At 43.0% G+C, this 24,611-nt stretch overlaps 1 protein-coding gene across 5 annotated transcripts in view; it reads right to left on the minus strand.

The window, feature by feature from the left end:
* LOC107377833 (disks large-associated protein 2) overlaps positions 1–24,611 on the minus strand; it is a 128,442-nt gene that overhangs the window by 37,778 nt on the left and 66,053 nt on the right. For all 5 annotated transcript variants that reach the window (XM_070544209.1, XM_054748147.2, XM_054748148.2 and 2 more), the window contains 2 exons: positions 15,221–16,365; positions 1,430–1,647 (listed from right to left, as the gene is read on the minus strand). In XM_070544209.1, the coding sequence (XP_070400310.1) occupies positions 1,430–1,647; positions 15,221–16,365 (1,363 nt within the window). The remainder of the gene's footprint in view (positions 1–1,429; positions 1,648–15,220; positions 16,366–24,611) is intronic.

Below are 24,611 nucleotides of genomic sequence, written 5' to 3' on the forward strand. Positions count from 1 at the left end.
CCACTGAGATGATGGCAATAAAAACAGCACCGTGCACTTAGAGGCAGAGGTATTGGTGCTCGATGCCCCTTTGGGATTCAGAGAGCTTGTTTTTTTAATACAACATGGTAAAAATAAGTTCATTCAATTTAGGGGCATTCTCTAAAAAGCAATAAGTAAGGTTATTTAAGTGTATTTCTGTGAAGTTGCTAAGAGTTATCAGCATCTTACCTGTCGTAGACAACAGTCAGCAATCTCAGTTTGGAGAATCAGGGAGAAGTGTTCGTGGATTAGCCAAGAAAACGTCTACTAAGGCCCTGTCCACACGTAGCCGGGGATCTGCCAAAACGTAGATATTTTTCTACGTTTTGGCCTGTCATCCACATGAAAACGGAGTTTTTTCACACGAAAACGGATCTTTTTAAAAAGTCCGGCCAAAGTGAAGATCTGCGTTTTCTACGTTTTGGGTGTCTGCGTGTGGACAGACAAAACCAGAGTTTTAAGGTCCGCAACGTCACTTTCCGTGACAAAAAATGATGACATCAAGTGTGCGACCTGTGTTTACACTAGCCGGCATCATGGAAGCCCTCAGAGCTGCGCTCTGTCACTACCCGATCCATCAATTGTCCAAGCGCTTTTTGCTTTTTTGTTTTTGCAAGCGGAATTACTGCTCCATGCGGAAGACCACAGATGAAGGACGAGGTTAAGAATGGGGGAAGTACTGCCGCCTACAGGTCTGGCATGTCCTTAACAACGCATTTATCCGGGTACGTGTGGACAGAGTTTTTTTTAAAACGCGGTGGTGTGGATGCAAGTTTTTGGAGGGGCGGATATTCGTTTTTAAAAAACCCCGGCTACGTGTGGACTAGGCCTAAGACGACCGATCAAAAGGCAAATGTTCTCCATCTAAATTCAACTTCTAACAACCTGCATCAGATCGTCGATGCTCGACAATCTAATTAGCAACATTTGTTGATGCGAGGAATCTCAGATGTGTCAGAAAACTCCAGTTTTTCATGTAACTGAACAGACTTTAGAGATTTTATACAAAAGTGATCAATTAACAGCAAAAGTTTAGGACTTAGCTTTGGGTTGACTTGTTTTAGATCACAGAAAATCATCCCTGCAGGGGCCGTCCTCAGGTTAGCTGTTTTCATCAGACTTTCTCCCACATTCTCTAAACAGGTTGATCTGACTGCGTCTGTTGCAGGTAAGATAGTGACTACTCTTGGTAGCTTTTCTAGGATTTTTCTTGAATTGACGCACCGTGTGTGAGGCTCAAGAGCTTTGATTGCACGAGCGTGTGCAGTGAATAAATGTGTGAAACTCAGCTACACATGTTGTTATCGACACTAAACCCCATTCATCAGCACCTCTGTCACGATCATTTGCTAAGATTTGCCTGAATTACCCGAAACACAAACTCACTGATGTTGGCAGCCAGGCGTACCTTTGGGAGTCTAGATGGGGTCTCTGCATGGCTGATTTGAGGACAAGAGCATCTGGTCGAATGGCCTTCTGAGGAGAGATTTTCGGGCTGGTGTCGGAATCCCCGCTTTCATCCTCCAACTCCCCCATAGCTTTGACGTAGCTGCTGCTCCGCATGCGGCGACATGGGATCTCCTCATCCTTATCTCCGGGGTATCCGCTCCACTCGTCCTGGGGCACCTGAAAGAAACAACGTTCCACTCAGATAATTGTTCGTGGAGACATATTTGCAAGTATAATGAAGCCCATTAAGGCAAATGAGTCTAGGCAGTAGCAAGACAAGCAAACAACAATTCATGCTTTTTATGCTAAACTGCACTGACCTTTGGGTCTGAGTTTTCCTATGCAACAATCGAAGAGCTCAACCTTAAAGACCAAAAGTCTAAGCTTTAAGATGTTAGAGTTCCTGCACCATAATACTTTCTGTTTGATCCACCTACTCACATGAAAACTAGTATCATCTCCTTCTACTTTCATCGTACAAAAGTGAAGTCAGAAGTATAACGTTTACTGTTTCCTGCATAAATACTCCCTGGTTTCTTAAAGAGCAAGTCTCCCCCAAATCAACTTATTTTTTCTGATAAACTATATAAATACGTGTCTAATCGTGCTGCAGACACGTGTAGTTAATAGTTTTGCACTTTAGTGCATTTTAGTTAAAATTTAAATTTTCTGCCTAAAAGTGTCAGTGTTATGCCGTTGTCAGGTAAAAACTCTGCACTGCATTTGAATTTAAATCTGCCATCACTATTGGCTAAGAGGTACCCTAGAATGGTAGCTGGTACCATATGATGTCACAATGTCGTTGTGAGCCTTTGTGTGTGTGTATTTGTTAGCGGCTCTGCCCTCTCGGTCTGCTAGGCAACAGCATTTGTTTCATTTTTCAAACAGGAAGTGGGAGTGGAGTAACTCTGGTAGGGGGTGACTTGCTCTTTAAGTTGATGCTGCTCAGAGTATAATTGCGCATGCATGATATCTTTTGGCTAATTTAAAGCTTATATCAAATTTTGCATTGAGTGTCCTTATAAAACAAACAATGACACTGGTTATAGCGATGGTTACTTGTTTTACTGTTAAGCCATTCACAAACATATTCACTTTTTATTGGCATGTGACTTTCCAAAACTTCAAATAATAACATTTAACTATTTATTTCGGGAGTATTTATGTTGTGTGGTAATATCTTAATGTTTAAACAGCCTAAGCAGCAATTTTCTAGGGGTGGCCATCCCCACAACGGCGTAATTCATTTATTGTCTCACAGAGCGCCGTCGAAAACAAAGGCTTCTTCTGGTCCTTGAACGCAGCTGCTCTCGTGCTCCAAATGGATTAAATATAACTGTTGTTTGATAGAATAAAACCTTTAATAGTGTTAATGTGGACGCCTTTTGGTGCTGATCAGTGACATCACTCACTGCTGAAGCAGTTACGATGTGCTGACCAAGTCCCAAAAGAGCTGAATGTGTACGGAGGCACAGCAGCTGAGAGGACGGAGACATCCTATTTCCTGCTCAGTTCCCCCTTGCAGAATTCACCCTGAAGTTCTGACAATGGAAACACGCCTATTAGCAGGCATCTGCAGCACTTGACGTCCTCCTGAGGAGGCCAGATATGTAAATCAGGTGACATGGAGGGTTCCTGAGGACCAGGGTTGAGAAAACCTGGTTTAGCGCGTCTTGATTTATTGTGACTGATGTGCACCAGTCAGCGCTGAAACACAAGAAAAGGCTGTATCATTATTTTGAGTGTGCTGACACCAGAAAGGAACATCTGTGCTGATGACAGATGAACAAAGCAGTTTCCTGGAAACAGCTTTACTTTTCAAATTCTAGAGGAAATGACAAAAACAACCAGTTTGGGGGTATTTTTTTGCGCAGCTTGTAGTTTAATTGCTAAAAGTTGTTTTGGTTCTTAAACTTTTATTCAGTACGGAGCTTAAGACCATAATTTTACATTGATAGAAATTCATCCGTTCACATCCTGTACGTGTCTGAACCAGTGAACATAACACATATTTAAAAGGTGCTCTGTCAGACCTATTTGTTCGTGTCATTAAACTTTCCTTAAGGTAATCCTGGATTGATAAAATTACCCAACAATCATAAACTTATATTTGTATTTTTATGCTCATTTTAACTGCAGTAGAAAAATGCATCCTTGTTAAATACTTGCACCGTTTTATCAGCACTTAGCAAATATTTTGCTTGTTACAGCATTTGGAACACCAATTTTAAATGCTACATGTAAACTAATCTAATCTAATCTAATTCAATTAAATTCAATTCAAATTCTATTCAAAAATACTTTATTAATCCCAGAGGGAAATTCAATAATAATAATCTAAACTAATCTAATCTAATCTAATCTAATCTAATCTAATCTAATCTAATCTAATGTGATTTTAACTAATCTAATCTAATCTAAACTAAACTAAACTAATTTTCGTCGTTGTCGTCTTCTTCCGCTTATCCGGGTCCAGGTCGCGGGGGGCAGCATCCCAACTAGGGAGCTCCAGACCGTCCTCTCCCCGGCCTTCTCCACCAGCTCCTCCGGCAGGACCCCAAGGCGTTCCCGGACCAGATTGGAGATGTAACCTCTCCAACGTGTCCTGGGTCGACCCGGGGGCCTCTTGCCATCAGGACATGCCCGAAACACCTCCCCGGTGAGGCATCCAGGAGGCATCCTGACCAGATGCCCAAACCACCTCAACTGGCTCCTTTCGATCCGGAGGAGCAGCAGTTCTACTCCGAGTCCCTCCCGAATGTCCGAGCTCCTCACCCTATCTCTAAGGCTGAGCCCGGCCACCCTACGGAGGAAACTCATTTCGGCCGCTTGTATCCGCGATCTCGTTCTTTCGGTCATTACCCAAAGCTCATGACCATAGGTGAGGATTGGGACATAGATCGACCGGTAAATCGAGAGCTTGGCTTTCTGACTCAGCTCTCTCTTCACCAAGACAGATCAGCTCAGCGTCCGCATCACTGCAGATGCTGAACCAATCCACCTGTTGATATCCCGATCCCTCCTACCCTCACTCGTGAACAAGACCCCGAGATACTTATACTCCTCCACTTGAGGTAGGACCTCTCCCCCGACCCGGAGTTGACAAGCCACCCTTTTCCAGTCGAGAACCATGGTCTCGGATTTGGAGGTGCTGATCCTCATCCCAGCCGCTTCACACTCGGCCGCGAACCTACCAGCAAGAGCTGAAGGTCAGAGCTAGATGAAGCTAGGAGGACCACATCATCTGCAAAAAGCAGAGATGAGATTCTCCTGCCACCAAACTTGACACACTCCACACCACGGCTGCGCCTAGAAATTCTGTCCATAAAGGTAATGAACAGAACCGGTGACAAAGGGCAGCCCTGGTGGAGTCCAACCCTCACCGGGAACAGGTCCGACTTACTACCGGCTATGCGGACCAAACTTACGCTCCTCTGGTAAAAGGACTGAATGGCCCTTAACAGAAAGCCACCCACCCCATACTCCTGGAGCGTCCCCCACAGGGTGCCCCTGGGGACACGGTCATAAGCCTTCTCCAAATCCACAAAACACATGTGGATTTGTTGGGCAAACTCCCATGCCCCCTCCATCACCCTTGCAAGGGTATAGAGATGGTCCACAGTTCCACGGCCAGGACGAAAACCATATTGCTCCTCCTCAATCTGAGATTCAACTATCGATCGGACCCTCCTCTCCAGTACCTTGGAGTAGAACTTTCCAGGGAGGCTGAGGAGTGTGATCGCCCTATAGTTGGAACACACCTTCATGTCACCCTTCTTAAAGATGGAGACCACCACCCCGGTCTGCCACTCCACAGGAACTGCCCCCGATGACCATGAAATGTTGCAGAGACGTGTCAACCGTGACAGCCCTACAACACCCATAGCCTTGAGATACCCAAGACGAACCTCATCCGCCCCTGGGGCTCCGCCGCCGTGTAGTTGTTTGACTACCTCAGCAACTTCTGCCCCCGAGATTGGACAGTCCATCCCCAGGTCTCCCGGCTCTGGTTCCTCCTCGGAATGTGCTTAGGTGGGATCGAGGAGCTCCTCAAAGTATTCCTTCCACCGTCCGACTATAGCCCCAGTTGACGTCAGCAGCTCCCCATCCCCACTGTAAACAGTGTAAGCGAGTTGCTGCCTGCCTCTCCTAAGGCGCCGGACAGTTTGCCAGAACCTCTTTGGAGCCGATCGATAGTCTTTCTCCATGGCCACACCAAACTCCTCCCACGCCCGAGATTTTGCCTCTGCAACTGCCACTGCTGCACCCCGCTTGGCTATCCGGTACCTGTCTGCTGCCTCCGGAGACCCACAGACCAGCCACGCCCTGTAGGCCTCCTTCTTCAGCCTGACGGCTCCCCGAACCTCTGGTGTCCACCAGCGGGTACGGGGGTTGCCACCACGACTGGCAACGGCCACCTTGCGACCACAGCTATCAACAGCCGCCTCAACAATCGCAGAGTGGAACAAGGTCCACTCGGAGTCAATGTCTCCCACTGCTCTCGGGATGCGGTCAAAGCTCTGCCAGAGGTGGGAGTTGAAGACCGTCTTAACAGGTTCTTCTGCCAGGCGTTCCCAGCAGACCCTCACTATGTGTTTGGGTCTGCCAGGTCTACGCGGCATCTTCCCCTGCCATCTGATCGAACTCACCTCCAGGTGGTGATCAGTTGACAGCTCCGCTCCTCTCTTCACTTGGGTGTCCAAAACATACGGCTGCAGGTCAGATGATACGACTACAAAGTCTATCATCAACCTGCGACCTAGGCTGCCCTGGTACCAAGTGTACCGATGGGCATCCTTATGTTCGAACATGGTGTTTGTTATTGCCAAACTGCGGCTTGCACAGAAGTCCAATAACAAAACACCACTTGAGTTCAGATCAGGTGGGCTGTTCCTCCCAGTCACACCCCTCTAGGTCAAGCTGTCATGGCCCACGTGAGCACTGAAGTCCCCCAGCAGGACAATGGAGTCCCCTGATGAAGCACTATCTAGCACTCGTCCCAGGGACTCCAAAAAGGGTAGGTACTCTGAACCGATATTATGCCCATAAGCACAAACAACAGTCAGGACCCATTCCCCGACCCGAAGGCGCTGGGAAGCCACCCTCTCGTCCCCCGGGGTAAACTCCAACACACAGGCAGAGAGTCTTGGGGCTAACAAAAAGCCAGCCCCAGCCCTCCGCCTCTCACCCAGAGCAACTCCAGCAAAGGAGAGTGTCCAACCCCTCTCAAGGACTTGGGTTCCAGAGCCAATGCTATGTGTCAAGGTGAGTCCGACTATATCTAGCCGGTACCGCTCAACCTCTGCCACAAGCTCCTGCTCCTTCCCCGCCAGCGAGGTGATTTCCATGTCCCAAAAATCAGTTTTCTTGTCCAGGGATAAATCAGTTTTCTTGTCCAGGGATCGGACCGCCAAGGTTCCCGCCTTGGTCTACCACCCGTTCCACATTGCACCCGACCCTTCATGTTTCTCCTGCGGGTGGTGGGTCCACAATATAATCTAATGCCAGCAAATAAAACCAGTGAGAGCACTTGCTGGTATAAATGTTTCCTGATTTTCTGTAACTCCTGCACCCTAACGCATCACAAAGTCTGCATGTGAGAAGATAAATCAATTGTGTCAGTCCTTCACGCGACAAGTTGCTTAGTGAACTCTTTAAACAAGTCTGTCATCGAGGTGCTTTTCCAATTTGGATGCTTTGGTTTGTCGGGTTTATAGATCAGCTTTGTAACATCAGTGAGTTTTGTTATTCTATTCTCAGTTTGAGCAAAAACGTCTTTATTTCACCATGAAATCCACAGTGAGCACATTAGGGGAGAAATGATTTGTCTTCTTTAGCACGGTGTAGAAGCTCTACACACACACACACACACACACACACACACACACACACACACACACACACACACACACACACACACACACACACACACACACACTGTTCAGAGTTCCTATGAAACAGGACGGTTTGCTTTCACGTATTAATGAGTCACGTATAAAATAATAGTGTGGAAGGTGTTCCTGCTGTCAAAAGGCCCAGCCTGTTGGGACTGACCAGCTGCAGGGAACCAAAAAAATGAGCCAAGGATGAGTCTTCGACATTTTCTATCTTAGAGATAAACAACGGCATCACAAATTCAGCTCCTAACCAGCTTGTTTTATTAGTTTGTTATTTTGCAAAGTGCAGAGTAGTTGTGTTTGCTTCATGATTCCTGCAGGCACTAAAATGTGCATCATAAAAACTGAAGGACGACTCGGGACTTTTGCACAGGACTGTAGAAGTCTGTGATACTTGGATGCATGCAGCTGGGTCACAGCTTGTTAATCCAATTTAACTTGTGAGTGAAATGTTGAGTAGAGCAGTTAGTGGGACAAAAGGCGGCAAGAAGAAAGGCTTTTTGGTGAATTATAAATTCAGCACTGTGTTTAAGTTTGATGGGAAACGACCACTTTGGCCATCTTGCATTCAGGTGCAATAATGACTGTGTATGAGTGGAAACAACCTTGTAAAAGAAATGAGCTGCTGAACATGCCTAAAGGATTTATTTTAATCTTTTTTTTTTGACACTGTTTGGCTGTTTTATGCTTGCACAGCAAAGCTGCATGGCTGTTATCCCCCTGAGGCTGCAGCACATGTCATTAATGACGGAGCAATGCTGGTAATTAAAGCTAAACATACAGTACAACCTCTCATGCCTGAAGTTTTAATTAGATTTCAATGCAACAAGAACCGTTTAAATGAAATGGATAGTCTCTGTGTTTTCTAAATATGTTTCTAATAAAAGCCTATTTGGTGTTACTCTGAGCATTTTCAGCCAGGCTTGATCAGACAGCGTAGGTGCGTGTGGTGCAGCTGTGTCAGCGTCCCAGCAGAAACGATTGTTGTGGTTATTGAAAGAGCCGCTCCAGGAGCTGAACTGTCCCAGACACTCAGCCTGTCACTCACTTCATCCTGTTATAAGGCTCGGCTGCTTCTCTGCTGCCGCTGCTGAACCACTGCCACAAAGAGCACAATAGCTGACAGCTCTTTTCTAACCCCGTCACAGAGCAGACTCTCTCCATTACACATGTTTCCATTTCCTTTTAAAGGTGGGTTCGAACTTTTTCAGATCACTCCACCAGATCTGATGACTTCAGCTGACCGACGGGCTGAACATCAGATGTGTCTGTCACTAGATGTCTTTGGCTCTCTTTATGTTTTTGTTGACGAAAGCGGAGTCCTGACCAATCACAAGCTTGAGTTCTCGTCTCATTTGAGTGATGTTTAGAAAGTGGGATTGACTCCCAAGGACATCTCCATACCGACGCAGATGTTTTTGCTTGTGTCTGCTTACAAGGACATTTGAACGTAGTTTTAGCAAAATATCTCGTAAACCACTTGACAAGAAACTGTCAAGAATCCATAACTGACTGGCTTTTAAATGGGACTTATTATGAAAAACTCATCTATGGGTTCTGCTGTGTGGGTCTACTACTTTCTTCTACAATCTGCTCTTTAACTGTATTATTTTCTGCAATTTCAGCTGGTAACTTTTCTGCTGAGCTGTGGTGGCCTCATGGAGGGGGCCATCGTCTAGCACACTGCTGCTAACCACTTAAACATTCTCCCTCTCCTGATAATAACTTTTTGCTTTCCTTGACGTTGGATGTGCTACTACTAGTTTACCCATTTAATTATAGATCCACTAGGATAAATACAATAAAGTTTATCTCTCACCAAATAGAATATTTACTAAGACATCACAATATAACTATAGACATATTACTTTGTCGTGTGTGTGTGTGTGTGTGTGTGTGTGTGTGTGTGTGTGTGTGTGTGTGTGTGTGTGTGCCTGCTCTGTCTTCTCGATCCCCAGTGAGTCGTGGAGGATGGCTGCTTATACTGAGCCAGGATCCTCTGGAGGTTTCTTCCTGTTAAAAGGGAGTTTTCCTCTCCACTGTCGCTTTATGCTTGCTTAGTATGAGGATTGCTGTAAAGTCACTGACACTAGCCAGTGACTTGATGCAATTTGCTGGGTTCCTTATATAGGAAACATTATTTCTGATTGGCTTAATGAACTGACCTGAATTGGAATTTACTATGTGAATTTATTATGTGAAGTGCCTTGAGACGACTCTTGTCGTGATTTGGCGCTATATAAATAAAATTGAATTGAATTCCTTTTCAATTTTCAAGAAACTCCTGAAGACCCTGCTCTTCAGAGAGCATCTTCTTAACTAGCACCGTCCCTGCCCCCCCCCCCCCCCCCCCCCCCACTGTCCACTCCTTGTTCCCTACTCTCCATGACTGATGTCAAGTTGTTGTTGTTATTGTTGCTGTTAGCCTCAAGGGCAATATGCCGATTATCACTTGTAAGTCGCTTTGGACAAAAGCATCTGCTAAATACATAAACATAAACATAAAATAGAAACCAAGGTGCTCTAAGTTAAAATCTTATCAGTTACAAACCTAACTGCTTGTTTTGTGTTTTTTCTTTTATGTTAAACCTCTGCCAATTTTTGCTTCTCCAGTTAAAATTCATGCTAATGGTAAAACTGTTCAGTTTTAAGGCATGAATTTTATTCTTTCCCGTTTAAAGTAATACTTTGATGCTAAAGTAATACTTTTTGAGCCTTTATATGAATAACTGTGTTAAATTGTGTTCATGGACTTTCCATGTTGGAGAAGGTAGAGTTTATTTGGAAGACCCACAGTGCCCTCCAGTGGTTTTTGAGTAAGATACAGGTGGGCGTGCCCAAAAGGTTATATAAGCACCCATCTGAACATCGTGGTGGCAGAATAAGAACCAAAGACGCCTTAAGCAAATCTCTGCTTGGCTTTTCCATCTTGGCCTAGCAAAGCATCACTCTCAAAAAGTACAGTAAAAACTTAGAAGCAACTCCGTTTGTTTTGTTTTGACTTCCTACGTGAAACCGGAAGTCTGCGTGTTCGTCAAGACATTAAAAATAAAAGCAATTTGGAACACAATTTGATGATTCGGCTCTGTTTTGGAATAATTTAGGCCCGCGTTCTGAATTCCACGTTTCGAAACGCAGAGGTAAAGGAACCGAAAAGTCAAGCCACTATCGAGGATTACCACATCCTCTCCTTTCAAGACCGACGTTGACCGAACAGGGAGCCAGTAACATTTTATCCAAAACGGCCATGAGCCAAGAACCCAAGGTGGTTGGAGCCGCTGGCCACCCTCCCGACGACGGAAAGCAGGTCTGTGAAACATCTCATCTGGCTTACTTTTGTGCTAAGCCCGATTAGTGAGTTCAGATTAATCCATTTCTTTATGGCGTGTTTTTATCTCAATCCCAGATTCACATTAGCTTTCAAGATTCCCTTTCTTCTTCTGCCATAATGAGCCCCCTGACCACACTCACACAAACACACACACACACACACACACACACACACACACACACACACACACACACACGCACGCTCACTTGTTCTCCTCACAGAAGTTATTCCTAATATTTACTATAATCCTGTGTCACCAAATTTCCACTTTTATTACAGACTAGTTATGTCATAGCACTGCCATAAAGCCTTGTGTTTATCCAGTTACTTATTCTCATGCATGAAACAATAAACTGTGTTTGACTCTCTTTGTCAAGTGTCACAACTGATGTTTGTAATAAATTCACAAAACTTAAATTATGCCTGACCATTGCCTAGCGATCTCGAGAATAGCCGGCACATTCTGACAAGAATTCAGCTTTCAGATTAAACTGCGGTGTTAACTTTGAGACTGATTACATTGAGAAGATATAAATATTAAATCCAGTGTCCCAGTTCACACTGACAAAACTGGGTGGTGCCCTTATTAATTAATATACGATCATAAACAAGCTAAATCTATGCCACCTTTGAAATATTGATATAAATCTATATGTATCGCTACACGATTATGGGGCGAGCACTTAACTCCTGTGCCACCGTCACCCCAACATACATGGACTCACCCAACTTCACTCACGATGGGGAAGGCTGTTGTTGGTTTAGCGTCCAGGAAACAGCAGAGAACGTCTCTGCTAGTAGAAGCTAACAGTTAGCATTAACAACCCCACCACACAGCTGAACTCCTCCAGGCTTGCGTTAAGTTGTGGAGATAAAACATCAGTGTTGCAGAGCAAACAGAGTCAATTGTAGAGTCGTGTTGCTGTTAGCCAATCAGAGGAGAGATGTCCAAATATCAGGAAATAAGACTCCAATCCTGTCTAACCCCTTCTAGTTCCAGAAACAGGAGCACCTGAGTTTTTCCACAGAGACTGACTCATAAGGCATTCATTTATACCAGAGAGCACTGCAGATGTGTTGGGACAACAAGTGAACGTGGTCTTTCCTGGGCCTTTCATACATACTAAAGTCCTCCTCTGCTTGTTGGGAGCAGAATGACTTCATTTCACTTTTCAATCTTTTATCCCTCACTCCGTTAATGTTGTGAATGAGGAGGCTGCATGTGTCACCTGCAGCATGAGGAGAAAGCTTCACTCAAACTCCAAAGGTGATCTATTTAGTGTACATTTTCTTGCTCCCACCTGAGCAGCAATGAAAATACGAATAATTTTCATCTTAATGGTCGACCATTGCTCATCTGGGGCTGTGGTTAACAAGACAGTCATCACTTATGGATACTGCAGCAGCTCATTAGCACTGCCGCCTAAGCTCATTTGATGTTATCTACCTGTTCAGCTGGGCCTCTGGGCTGCTAGATGCTCCACAGCCTCATTGCAATGAAGCTAGTCAGAGTAAAAACAACCACAAGGTTTTATGTTCCTATTTAGACACCAGCATGTGTGAGTCACTGGTGAATTTATGGATGCTTGAATCAGTTAACTGATCATTAAACATCATGAAAGTGCATCAAAAGATGCAGGTAAGTGAGATAGTTTTATTTAAAATGTAAAAAAGGAGCTCAAAGTTAATTCTTTGCTGTATTTGCGCAAAAAAAAAACACATGTGATGTAGAAGAAAAACGATAAATGGCCCGCACTTGAATAGCGCCTCTCAGAGTCAGAGGACTCCAAAGCACTTTACACTACAGCAGGGCTATTCAGTCCTGATCCTTGAGGGCCGGTTTCCACGATTTGGTTTAAACCCTGCTTCAACACATCTGAGTTCAATCAGCAGGTGAGCCTGATGAGCTGCTGCACAGGTGATTAAACCACTGAATCTAGTGTGTTGGAGCAGAGAAACCACTAAAACGTACTGGACACCAGCCCTCGAGGCCCGGAGTTGAATAGCCCTGCACTACAGTGTATCATTCATCCATTCACACACATTCACACGCTGGTGGTGGTGAACTGCGATGTAGCCACAGCTACCTCAGGGCACACTGACAAAGGCGAAGCTGCTGAGCACTGGTGCCACCGGTCTCTCTGACCACCAACAGTAGTCGAGGGTGAGAGGGTGAGGTAGTCACATTGGGGGTCTTTTAGGGACTTACGGGTTTAGAAGATCTGACGCTTGCTGAAGGGAGATTATGTTAAAATCTCTCTCTCTGGGGTAGATTGATCCTCATCAGCTGTGATTATTCACCTAAAGAACCTGTGACATCCAAAAGACCAGATCTGATGCGCTGCGCTGGCTGGCTGCTACCACACTGCTACTTCCTCCTCTTTGCTCTACTGAGTGAAGCTCTCTTTGCAGACACACTCAGGGCAGACTGTGCCACCCGCAGCCTCTTCACTTTACAGCGTGCTCTGCTCTGAAAAGACTCCTTATAGCACAGACAGAACGGCCATTTGTGTGTCTGTGTGGAACTCCATGCTTCACTTTTTTAAGTGTTTTGGGCCTTTAATTGCACGTTCGTCCCTTCCGAGCACGAACATGGATGCATTCAAGACAAGAAATTCCACACACTTGGCAATTTGTCAGTTACAGAGCAGGAAGTTACCTCAGTTTTAATTTAACTCAATTGGGCTCTAGAGCAAGTGAAAAAGAACTGTAGAATATTAAATATTGATATAAGGGCTGCATGTATAATTAATGCTTTAATAATGACCAGTCTCTGTAGCTCTCTCTTACAGTTCATTCATTTTATTCTAGGATGAAATTAGATATATCTCCAGACCAACATTTACCCTAAAAAACGACTAAAGGTGCCTGGACAGCCTATCCACTTTTCTGTTAGTCAAACATGAAAAGCTCCTCCTACAAACACGAAACAGTACATTTGCAACAAAGAGAAAATGTGATTCCCAGAGTAGGCAGGTCTGCCTCAGCACTGTGTGCAGCGGGAGGAGAAGCTCTGCTCTGCTCACTTTTACCACAATTATTTCTATTATTGTGCAAGTGAACAGCTCTCTGCAGCAGCTACAACCGAATAATGTTTATTTTCCTCTTCCTGCATCACAGTTTGGCTCAGCGCTTCACCATCATTTCTCCACCATGACAATAACACAAAAGCTCCTGGAGGTCTTTAAAGAAGAGGGAATCCCGCTCTCCGGGACACTAAATCACCTGAGGAAGCTGAGCGCAGGATTCTTCAGGAATTCACCAGTGCAGGTGAATCCTGGAAAAATGAGAATATGGTGCAAAAGTCCATTTATGTCAGACTGAGAGACCATCTAAAGGCTCAGGAACCCTTTACATGTAATGAGTCTATCTCTTATATGAGTTTCACCTTTGAATTTGAATTACTGAAACAAATTAACCTTTGCATCATATTCTCATCTTTCTACTTTCACCTGTTACACTAATGCACAGGTTGACAGCAGACACACTGGAGCAACAGGTTTGCTGTTTAAATGAAACACCTGTCATCCATCTGATGTGTTTAAGCTCCGCCTACATCAGCTGCCTCCATATGGTCTAAATGACAATCCTTCCAGTCTTCGGTTACGGTGGCATCATTTATAGGACTGCTCCCAAAAGACTTCTTCATGTCCAAAGACACAACTTCAACAGACTGAGCGGGGCTCGAACCTGCAACCTTCTGATTACAAAGCGAGCACTTAACTCCTATCTCCCCCATTTATCACTCGGCAACCCATTTGGTCACTGGCGGCCCTTTCACCACTCATCATGTGATCTGTAGTCACTCGTTAACTGGCCATCACTCCATTCCTGCAGGATGGTTCATCGGTATCAGTTCATATACATAACAGTAGAACCCCGTTGTGTCTTCGCTCATTACTCATCGCTTCCAACAACCAGTGTGGTTTACGTTCCAGTAACCTACCCTCTATGGTTATTCCCAAAGCCCATCAGTGTCTAACTACTGTATGTGTCTGCTGCTGCTGCCTCTCGGCCAGATTGTCGTTGTAAATGAGAATGAGAATTTCTATCAAGTCATCTGGATAAATAAAGGTTAAATGAATAAATATCCCTCCATTTCTACATCAAAATCCTTCTCTTCCTCTAACCGTGTCTCAGACACGGCCACAACCCAAGATTTCTTAAACTGACCCAAAAAGTCTTTTATCTTTCCATAGTTTTGATTTAAGCTCCGAATATAAAAGTGAATTATTGTGAGTGCATAATCAATTTTACACTTTTAAACTGCTCATCAGTGTAATATGGTACTGTGGAATGGGGGCGGGCTTAGCAAAATAAATAAAAGTTATATCACATTACAGGGTGAGACCATAACTTTTAAGGATTCCTAAAAGAATCCTACGTAATTCCAGAAAGGGGGAAAACTCCGGATCGATAGATTCTGCATATCCACCCTTTACAGCTGCAAATGCTATGACTCACTTCTGTTAAAGCCTTTCATATTTATATTCTAGTGTTAGCATTAAAATCTCCCACTCACCTGAAGGTAGTGGCATGCTCGTGATGTTTTGAGGTCGGTGTGCATCATGGGTTTGTCTAAGTTCAGCGATGACTTCCTGTAAGCCTCCTTGGCCTGGCTGACTGTCAGCGTTGACCACGAGCTCCTCTTCATGAACCTGCCCTCCGGCGCCATGGCCATGCTCTCACAAGCAGAACATTTGACATCATTGTTGCTCTTAGAGGCCTTGAGTGACATGTGGCTGTGCATGGAGTCTGGGTAGCAGTGAGTGGCGTGTTCCCCGTGGTGTCGTGACATCACGCTGGGCGTGCGGTAGGTGCTGTCGCTATCCAAGTTGTCATCTGAGCTCCACCAACCGCCAGAGCGGTGCTTCCGTTCTTTACTCTTGCTCCTCTTGCTGCCGTGCTTGCTGGAGTGGTGGCCATGATGGTAGTAACCCCCCGCTCCTCCTCCACCTCCTCCAATATCACCTTTTGTGCCGTTCATCTTGGACGACCCCTCCAAGGAGTGGGACTTGGTGAAGAGCTTCTGGACAGAATGGACGAGGTGTCTGATGCGGCCTGGACTCTCGCTGCGCTGCTCGGTGGTGGTGGAGGTGCGCTGGTACTGTAGCGTGTGGAAGCCATCGCGGTGAAGTGGCAGTTGTTTCTCAAACTGGTCTAACAGATTAGCTGGGAGGCGGTTGCTCTTGGTGCCGGCGTGGTGGGAAGAAGCAGCTGCTGCGGCAGCAGCAGCAGCAACAGCTGGGGAGGTGGCAGACGCTGTGATGGCAGCACAGTCTTCCCTTGTGGCTGAGTCATAATACTGAGAGCTGTAGTGCATCCTGGGGAAGGTGCTGCTGGAGATGTGGTCCGATGCAGCGGGTGGAGGCATCATGACGGGGGACATCATCATGCAGTCAGAGTGGATGGAGCTGCGAGGCGAGTAGCGGTGGTGCAAGTCCACAGGGCAGCTCTCTGTGGGGCTGAGCAGGTATGACGGGTGCCGGGACTCGGAGCCGTGGTGGCCGTGGACATCATGGACGTGGGGGTCGTAGTCCAAACCATGAGGTAAAGGAATCTGGTGCTGGGAACGGCTGCCCGATAAGCCCTTCATGTTCCTGGCAGGAGGGAGGCGTCTGCCTTCATTTAACGTCCGGGGTGGGGACCAAGATGGAAACCTCTGGTCTGTTTTAGAGCAAAAGAAATAAGAAAATGACAAAATTAGACAGATATGAAGAGAAAGAGTGTAGTCATGATTCGTAATAAACATCTAGGTAAACTATTACGACCATTTTTATTTAGAAAATAAAACCATGAATGGAAAACTTTCTTCCTCATACAATTTGATAATTTACTGATAATTTACATAAAATGTGATTTTTGCATTTATCCTTTTTATTTTATACAATTCACTTTCTTAATGGTGAATGGCCTGTATTTGTTTAGCGTCATCTTGGGTTAAGTGTCTTGCCCAAGGACTCTACAGCGATCTCTGACAGGAGCCGGCATCGAACCTACAACCCCCCGATTACTGGACAACCCACACGAGCTCCTGAGCTACCGCTGTCCCTCTGTGGCTTTATTCTGGAAGACATGGGGTGATGGATGTTTAGAGTAAAGATTTCTGCAGGTTTTTATTCTCTCAGTATCTAACAGATGCACATTTTCTCGCCTAAATTCAAAGTCATGTTAAGATATTGGTTGTTTTCTGTTTTGTGGATAGAAAGCACAATGCAGGAAAAACTTAAAGGATTTTTTAAACACTTCGTGTTTGATCTGACCGGACCATCTGATGGCTGAGAAAACCATCAACTTCTGTTTAATATTCTCATCATGTAATTGGATTATTTCTTCATCTAAGAAATGACCGTGGAGACCTGAATTTAGAACGGTTTTGAAGCGAAGGTGACTTACAGAGCCTGAAACCAACCAGGTAACCAACATGTGAAAGAATCCATGAAACTAATCTGAAACAGAAATCTGCTGCAGCACAGCAGACAGATACCTGACAGAAAATACTTTTTTCTGCACAACACCAGAGACCTGATGCATTAAGACATGTTTATGGCTTCGGCTGTGTCTAAAGGTAAAGCAAAAGCAGATTTGTTTTGTTCCATAAACTTTTCTATAACGAGTGATTTTACATTATAAGAAAGATTGTTTGAACCTAAAATGAGAACAAAGAGAGACTTTTTTTATGTCTGATGAATAATTGAAAGAAAAAGTAGCTGCCATGCTGGTCCAGATCAAAGGATTTTGTTAAGGCTTTTAAAAAAAGAGACAAATTATTTATTTTAGGCAAAAATGAGGGAATAACAGAATCAGAGCTATGGCTGAAGAAACCCAAGAAGAAAAGTGTGTGAGAGAGTGAGAGTGGTACATGAGAAGAAGAAGAAGGAGAAGAAAATATCATTTTTATAGCGCCTCTCAAGATAGAAATCACGAGGCACTTCACAAAAACAAAAAATGTAAAAATATAAAAAATAATTTAGAAAATGGTTAAAAATATATTTAAAATGAGCAAAAAATAGACAATTGTGATTAAAAATGTAAAGAAAGAGAGAGAGAGTGAAAAGGAAAGAGGGAAATCAGTGGATCCTGAGGAAGGTGGAATAGGTGGGGAGAGCAGAATAAAGAGAGGATGATGAAGGTCATACAAAACCAGCTTGAACAGGTGAGTTTTCAGCTGCTTTTTAAAGGAGACCGCTGAGTCCACTGATCTCAGGCTCAGGGGGAGAGAGTTCCAGAGTCTGGGGACCACAGCAGCAAATGATCTGTCACCTTTGGTCTTTAGCCTGGTGCTGCACAACCTGTAGGCCAAAACTATAAAAGTCTAATTTTCCAGAATAATACCAAAAAGATTCCTAAGTTATTTTTAGTAGATGAACAAAAAAGTAATGAAATCAGAGAAGATGTATTAAAATGTGGTAAAATCCAGGTGTTTCATTATCTTATGAAGCTAAATGCTACCCCACTGTTACTCCAAGGTCCACATATTGTCACTACACACTTCACTTTTTAAATACTTGTTTCAAAAGCAGAACATTTGTGGAATAAACACAATGTACGCACTCAGCCTCAATTAAGCTTCTAAACCATTTCATATTAATTGTGTTCGTAATTGCCTAATTCTTTAAATCCTCTAGAGTCTGAATGCAATACCTCTCAAACCCTGCAGAAGCATCTGCTTTTTACTCTGCACTTAATTACTTTTACAGATATTTGAGCCGTTCTTGGCAATAATCTCAAATATGTGGTTTTCTACTTCAAAAGATTTGAAATGAGGACATTTTCTAGCTTCATGTGGGGTGAAAGAGTTCAGTATATCCTTCTAATCGTCTTTGCTTCACTTAAGTTCAACATTAAATGTGTATTTTCTTAAATCTCCTATTTTAGATGTCATATGCAGGAATGATGCATGCAAATTAAGTGTAAAGTGTTTTATTGCAAACTGAACACATTCACATCCTGTTGTTTAAACAGGCCAAATCAAATAATGTACTTGTTAAATTTTCTGAATACAAACACACCTCCAGGTTAAATATTCTTTTTGACAGAAATGTTAATATAGATTTGAAAATAGAAATAAAACTGAGATATTAAAACACATCAGCATTCAATTCAGTTTGTTTAGTTTGTTTCATTTAGTTTTAAAATAAAACTAATTTCAGAACAAAAGTCATCTCAATAAAATATGCTCAAAAACAAACAAAAAGAGAGGATGTCATTCATTTAATCATATGAAAATTAAGTTAAACATAGATTTAGATATAAATAAAAATAAAAGTCCCATTCAGCCCAATTAGAAAACAAAACAACAATTTTCAGTAAATATAAGAAAAGTGATTTAAAAGGAAGTTAAATAAAGAAAAAACAGCAGACAACATTTACGTTGTTCTTGCACACTGAAATGAAAAATCTCTTGTATTAAACCCACATTTAACTAATTTCTGTGAAATAATCTGAGTTTTATTGTGTAAAAAGCAGGTTTAGGACTGGCGAGCATTAATCCATGAGACTGAGGTGAAACAAAATCAGTGCTTATCCTGCTCCACTTATCGGCTGCGTTTGACACAGTCAACCATGGCTTCCTTTTGTTTACACTCTCTAGCATGGGCATCACAGAGAAAGCACACGCCTGGTTTGAATCGTACCTCACAGGACGATCATTCAGTGTATCTTAGCTTGGACAATCCTCTACCGTGCACCATTTTGCCACAGGAGTCCCCCAGGGCTCTGTACTAGGACCTCTGCTCTTTGCCACTGGGTGAGATCATTCGATCACATGGCTTCTCCTACCACTGCTATGCAGACGACACCCAGCTCTATCTGTCATTTCCACCGGACGACCACACTGTCTCTGCACAAATATCAAAATGTCTCTGACATATCAAAATGGATGAAATCCCACCATCTCCAACTCAACCTCTCTAAAACTGAATTACTTGTCATCCCAGCAAAACCATCCATACAGCACAATATCTCAATCCAAAATGACTTCCTGTCTCTGGAAGGCAGTTCGAAATCTGGGTGTGGGATTGATGAACACCTGACCTTTAAAGATCATGCTGCCTCTGTTGCTCGTTCATGCCGCTTTGCGCTGTATAACATACGAAAGATCAGACCATACCTAACACAACATGCCACCCAGCTCCTGGTGCAATCTACTGTCATCTCCCGCCTCGATTACCGCAATGCCCTTCTAACTGGTCTTCCAGCCTGTACTGTGAGACCTCTTCAAATGGTCCAGAACGCAGCGGCGCATCTGGTCTTCAATCAGCCAAAAAGAGCACATGTCACCCCTCTGTTCATTGAGCTCCACTGGCTACCGCTAGCAGCACGCATCAAATTCAAATTGCTAACACTAGCATACAAAGTTAGAGATGGTACGGCTCCCATCTACCTGAATCCTCTTGCAAAGGCTTACGTCTTGGCCCGGCCGCTCCGGTCATCACAGGATCGTCTGGTAGCAGTGCCTACACCACGCTCAGGACAATCCAGACTCTTCTCATACATCGTTCCACAAATGTGGAATGACCTTCCAAGCACTACCAGAACAGGAGCTTCCTTTTCAATTTTCAATAAACTCCTGAAGACCCTGCTCTTCAGAGAGCATCTTCTAAACTAGCACCCTCCCTACACCCATTCCCCCTCTCTACCGTCCTCTCCTTGTTCCCTCCTCTCCATGATTGATGTCAAGTTGTTGTTATTGTTGTTAGCCTCAAGGGCAACATGCCGATTATCACTTGTAAGTTGCTTTGGACAAAAGTGTCTGCTAAATACATAAAAAAAACATAAACAGTATAAGTATTTCTAGTATTGTAATAACAACAATACAGGTGCTTCAGATACAACAGCTCTTCAATAGGTGTCAGAATTAGAGTATTGTTTAAAAATGTTTTCGTTACATTTGTTAGCAACAACATGGATGTATTTGTCTCAGCGTCTCTTTTCAGGCTTATATAAATTCATTCACATGCTTTGATTCCACATTATCATAAGAATTCAGTACTTATTCATGCTTAGGCTCCGCCCTGAGCAGGGGCCCCACAGGGGGGTCCAAACTTGCTGTCAAGGTGGCACTGGCCCACGCTAGACCACTCGTAGAAACCCCCCTGGTGTTTCTTGCCAGGAAACCCTAAAAGGTTTTAAAGTCAAGCATAGCATTACGTTTATATAAAAATTAGAAGGTTTGAGGAAATATTTCTGAAAAAGCAACAGAATGAAGACCGTTGAAGCATTTTCAGTTTATTCTCCAAATGTAGCATCATTCAATTTGTTCCAAACCTGGATTTGTTACAAAAGATGCAATCGGACATGATAAAATAAATACTGCAAGTCAACTTCTTGCACCTATAAGATCGTTGTTTGTTTCACCTTTTTCAGCCGTTCTGTTTGCAATGCCAATAGGATCACTGACCGTTTTTAAGCACTCACGTCTCAATCTTGATGTTTTTTCTGTGAATAAGCAAGTCAACATCAGAAGCAGACACAAAATCTGTCCAAAAGGCTTGATTTAACAAATACCGTACACTCGGCTGCATTCCCAGCCGACATCTTATAAACATCAGATAAAAGCTCTCAGGTGAAGAACCTGCCGGAGCGCCTCGAGTGTGTGCCGCTTCCCTGTAACTAATTAAGTTCTCTGCAGCAGGAAACCCCAGCCTCGAACAGGGCACGCCGCCTTACATAACATTAGGGATCTCTAATCTTGAGCACCGTTTCAAAGGAGACAAAAATAAAACGCACAGTTGCCATGACAACCGCAGCTGAAACCCAGGAATTGCAGAGATTTTCAAGGTTGTGTTGGGGCGGATGTCAGATTTGGGATGGAGAGAGGAAGCATGTACCGTTACGGAATGTGGAACAGGTTCTGTGATCTTCGACATGTGTCGTAGTTTCAATGTGATTCAATTGGAAGTCTTTAAGAACACAGGATTAAGATCAAATTTGATTAACAAATAAATAAATTTCTTATGTCTTTCACACAAGATCATCACAACTAGAGAATGTGAATTCTGACCAAAAAAAAAAAAACTTTTAAATACTCTTTAATGATGGGCCAGGATCCTCGGGGGTGTCTGTGTCCCACATGTTATAGATGTTTATGTCCTCCAGCACGCCTGTTTTAGTGGTTAGATTACTTATCCAAAGTGTATGTAGAGTAAATTAATCGAATAGGTCGTGTAATCAGTGGGCTGAGGCCCGGAGCTTATTCTTGTCCATCCCAAGATTTTACAGATCAGCTGGAATGTCATCAACTGCAAAATCCTGTACCTCACCTCTGAAGTAAACCTGCTGTCTTTAATCAGAGAAACGTCTAAAACCTGCAGGATGGTGTTCCTCAGGGACCAAAACTAGACACCAATGATTTAAAGCTTCTGAAAGAGGATCAACACGTTTGAGAGTGAGTTAGGTTCAAGAGGCTTAAGGTTTTAGTGCTGTAGATGTAATATTTATTATTAAATATAAAGAGGAACTGCATACCTCTGCTCTAAGGTGGCTTCATTATTTGTTAACTTATTTATTTCATTTCCACGTTTCTACTGATGAAGACCAAACCTGCCATCATGCCTCTGGTTGCTGATGGTTCCTGTAAACACTTAAAACTCCAGACTATTTCAACACTTCTTTGCTTCGTCGCTCTAATCCAGAGGCTCAGAGGCCGTCTCGTCACAGGCAAATGACTCAAAAACAATAGTAATGAATGCACACTGCGTGTGTTATTGTGGGAGTCTGTAAAGACAAACAACGATCGGTTTTGAATGGTTATACAGTGATTTTCACATTTAGTCATGAGGTAGTCAACATTCAGTAGACCAGCTGACATTCCATGAACATATATTAAATGTTTTGTTTAAGGATTTTATTTGTATCATTGGCTCATTCCAAACAAAAGCTGTCCTAGTTAGATGACTGGAGTGGCGTCTTAAACGTCTCGCTCACTTGTTTCTACAGTAAACTAAAGGGCTGGTCTCCAGTATGAATGAATGTGATTTGTTTCCTGGGGGGGGGGGGGGGGGGTTATGGAACTAGGATTGGGACAATATTACATGTAACTTGTACCAAGTTTTGTAACTTGTAACATGTTTTGTAACTGTAATCTCATTTTGTAACACGTAATTATCATTTTGTAACACATAACTTTGGTTTTGTAGCATATAACTTTTGTAACTGTACACTGAGATTTGTGTTTGGTAAGTTGTGATTTGAAACTTGCACATAGAATTTTTTGTGCAAGTTACGTACCAAAATTACATGCTACAAAATGAAAGTTATGTGTTACAAAACGTGAATTACATGCTGCAAAACAAAAGTCAAAGTGACAAAACGTGGTACAAGTTACACTTTACATTGACCCAACCCTAGTTCCATATTTATTAAGATTGCACGGTTGATGTTTTACCTCCAAAAATAACACAAGCATGAACGAGTTCTGCCATGTTGCTGCTACTAATGCTAACGGTTTTCTTCTACTAGCCAAAACGTGATTGCAAGCCAAGGTGGGCGGGGCAATGATTTTCCCTATGATGTAGAAAAAAAACTAACTTTTACTGACCTGCGTTTCCTTTCTGCAGCTAATGCAGGCTATGGCGATTGGTGAGGTCAGTCTTCCTCGCAATTACCTACAGATTCATGATTCAGACAAATTATTCAGATTCATTTTGAACAAGTGATGCAGAATGTTGTGATGTCAATCACAATAAAGTTCCTTGACTCTTCTCTCTTTCCTGCCATCGTCATGATCACAGCACTGTTTGTGTCCTTTAGCATGCACCAATCAGGCGGGAGGTATATTGTTTCAAATAGTTGTTTTATGGTGCAGCCCATTGATCAGCCATATGTTAACATTATTGTTCGTTGACTGAATGTATTTGCAACTTTTTACTGAATCACACACACATCAGCTGCAGCCATGTTTATCTAGTACCCTCATTTAGAAATTTTGAATGAATTGATTTCTACTTAAATGCAAAAGAATTAAAGCAACAAATATACATATTTATGTAATCCTTTGTTGAAATATGAATTATTTTGAATAACCAACACACAATTTTACACACATTGCTTGCTCATTAGGCTAATTGGCAATAATTTGTCACAACATGGCAGAACGACTGTTGTAAAAATGATAACTAAAGATTGAAAAGACATAACACATCAGTTTGCACTCTTAGAGAAACCCGTCAGCCTGATCTGAATTTTCTTTCTACAGTCACCACAGGATTCTGATTACATAAACGATTCCGTGCTGATTTGATTTCTTCATAATCAGCTGTTTAAAGACTAATCTTTCAACCCAGATTAGTCTTAAAATATCACTTAATTTGTGTTAAATTGAGTTGTTTTAAAGGAAATGAAGAAAATAAACATAGGATTTTTGTTGATTATAAATTGTTTTATCACTGATCCTCTGGAGAGGATTAAAGGGCACTGATGCAAATTTTCAACTTTGTGATGCATTTTCTACAAGTTGGTGGCTTCTTTATTATTTTAAAAGATGGATATTTGAGCATCGAGGCTGACTGAACAAAGGTACGGAGGCAAGAACTCGATCTAAAGTCAAAGATTCACGCATTTAAAAGAAAATCATCCCTTTTAGGTTTATTGTTCCCTCTCAGTAGTACTTGTATAGAACAGGGCAGCTGTTGTTTGTAATTTAAATAACTAAACTAGGCATTAGAGCTGCACAATATATCACAAATATATCGTTATCACGATATCAGCATGCACAATATGCATATCGCAAAGAACAAATAAATATTGCAATGAATGGTCAGCTCAAATGTTTGCTACACATAATTTATTCTGTCAATCAAACAGAAGCATGATGTTTTTTAAACAAATCAAACAGAGCTCTTTACCCATTTGGCCAATTGGGTGGGTTCTCATAGGTCAGATGTCCATCCCCGAGGCGGACGGTACACCTG

The sequence above is a fragment of the Nothobranchius furzeri genome, chromosome 2 (assembly GCF_043380555.1).
Source record: "Nothobranchius furzeri strain GRZ-AD chromosome 2, NfurGRZ-RIMD1, whole genome shotgun sequence".
NCBI classification, from domain to species: Eukaryota; Metazoa; Chordata; class Actinopteri; order Cyprinodontiformes; family Nothobranchiidae; genus Nothobranchius; species Nothobranchius furzeri.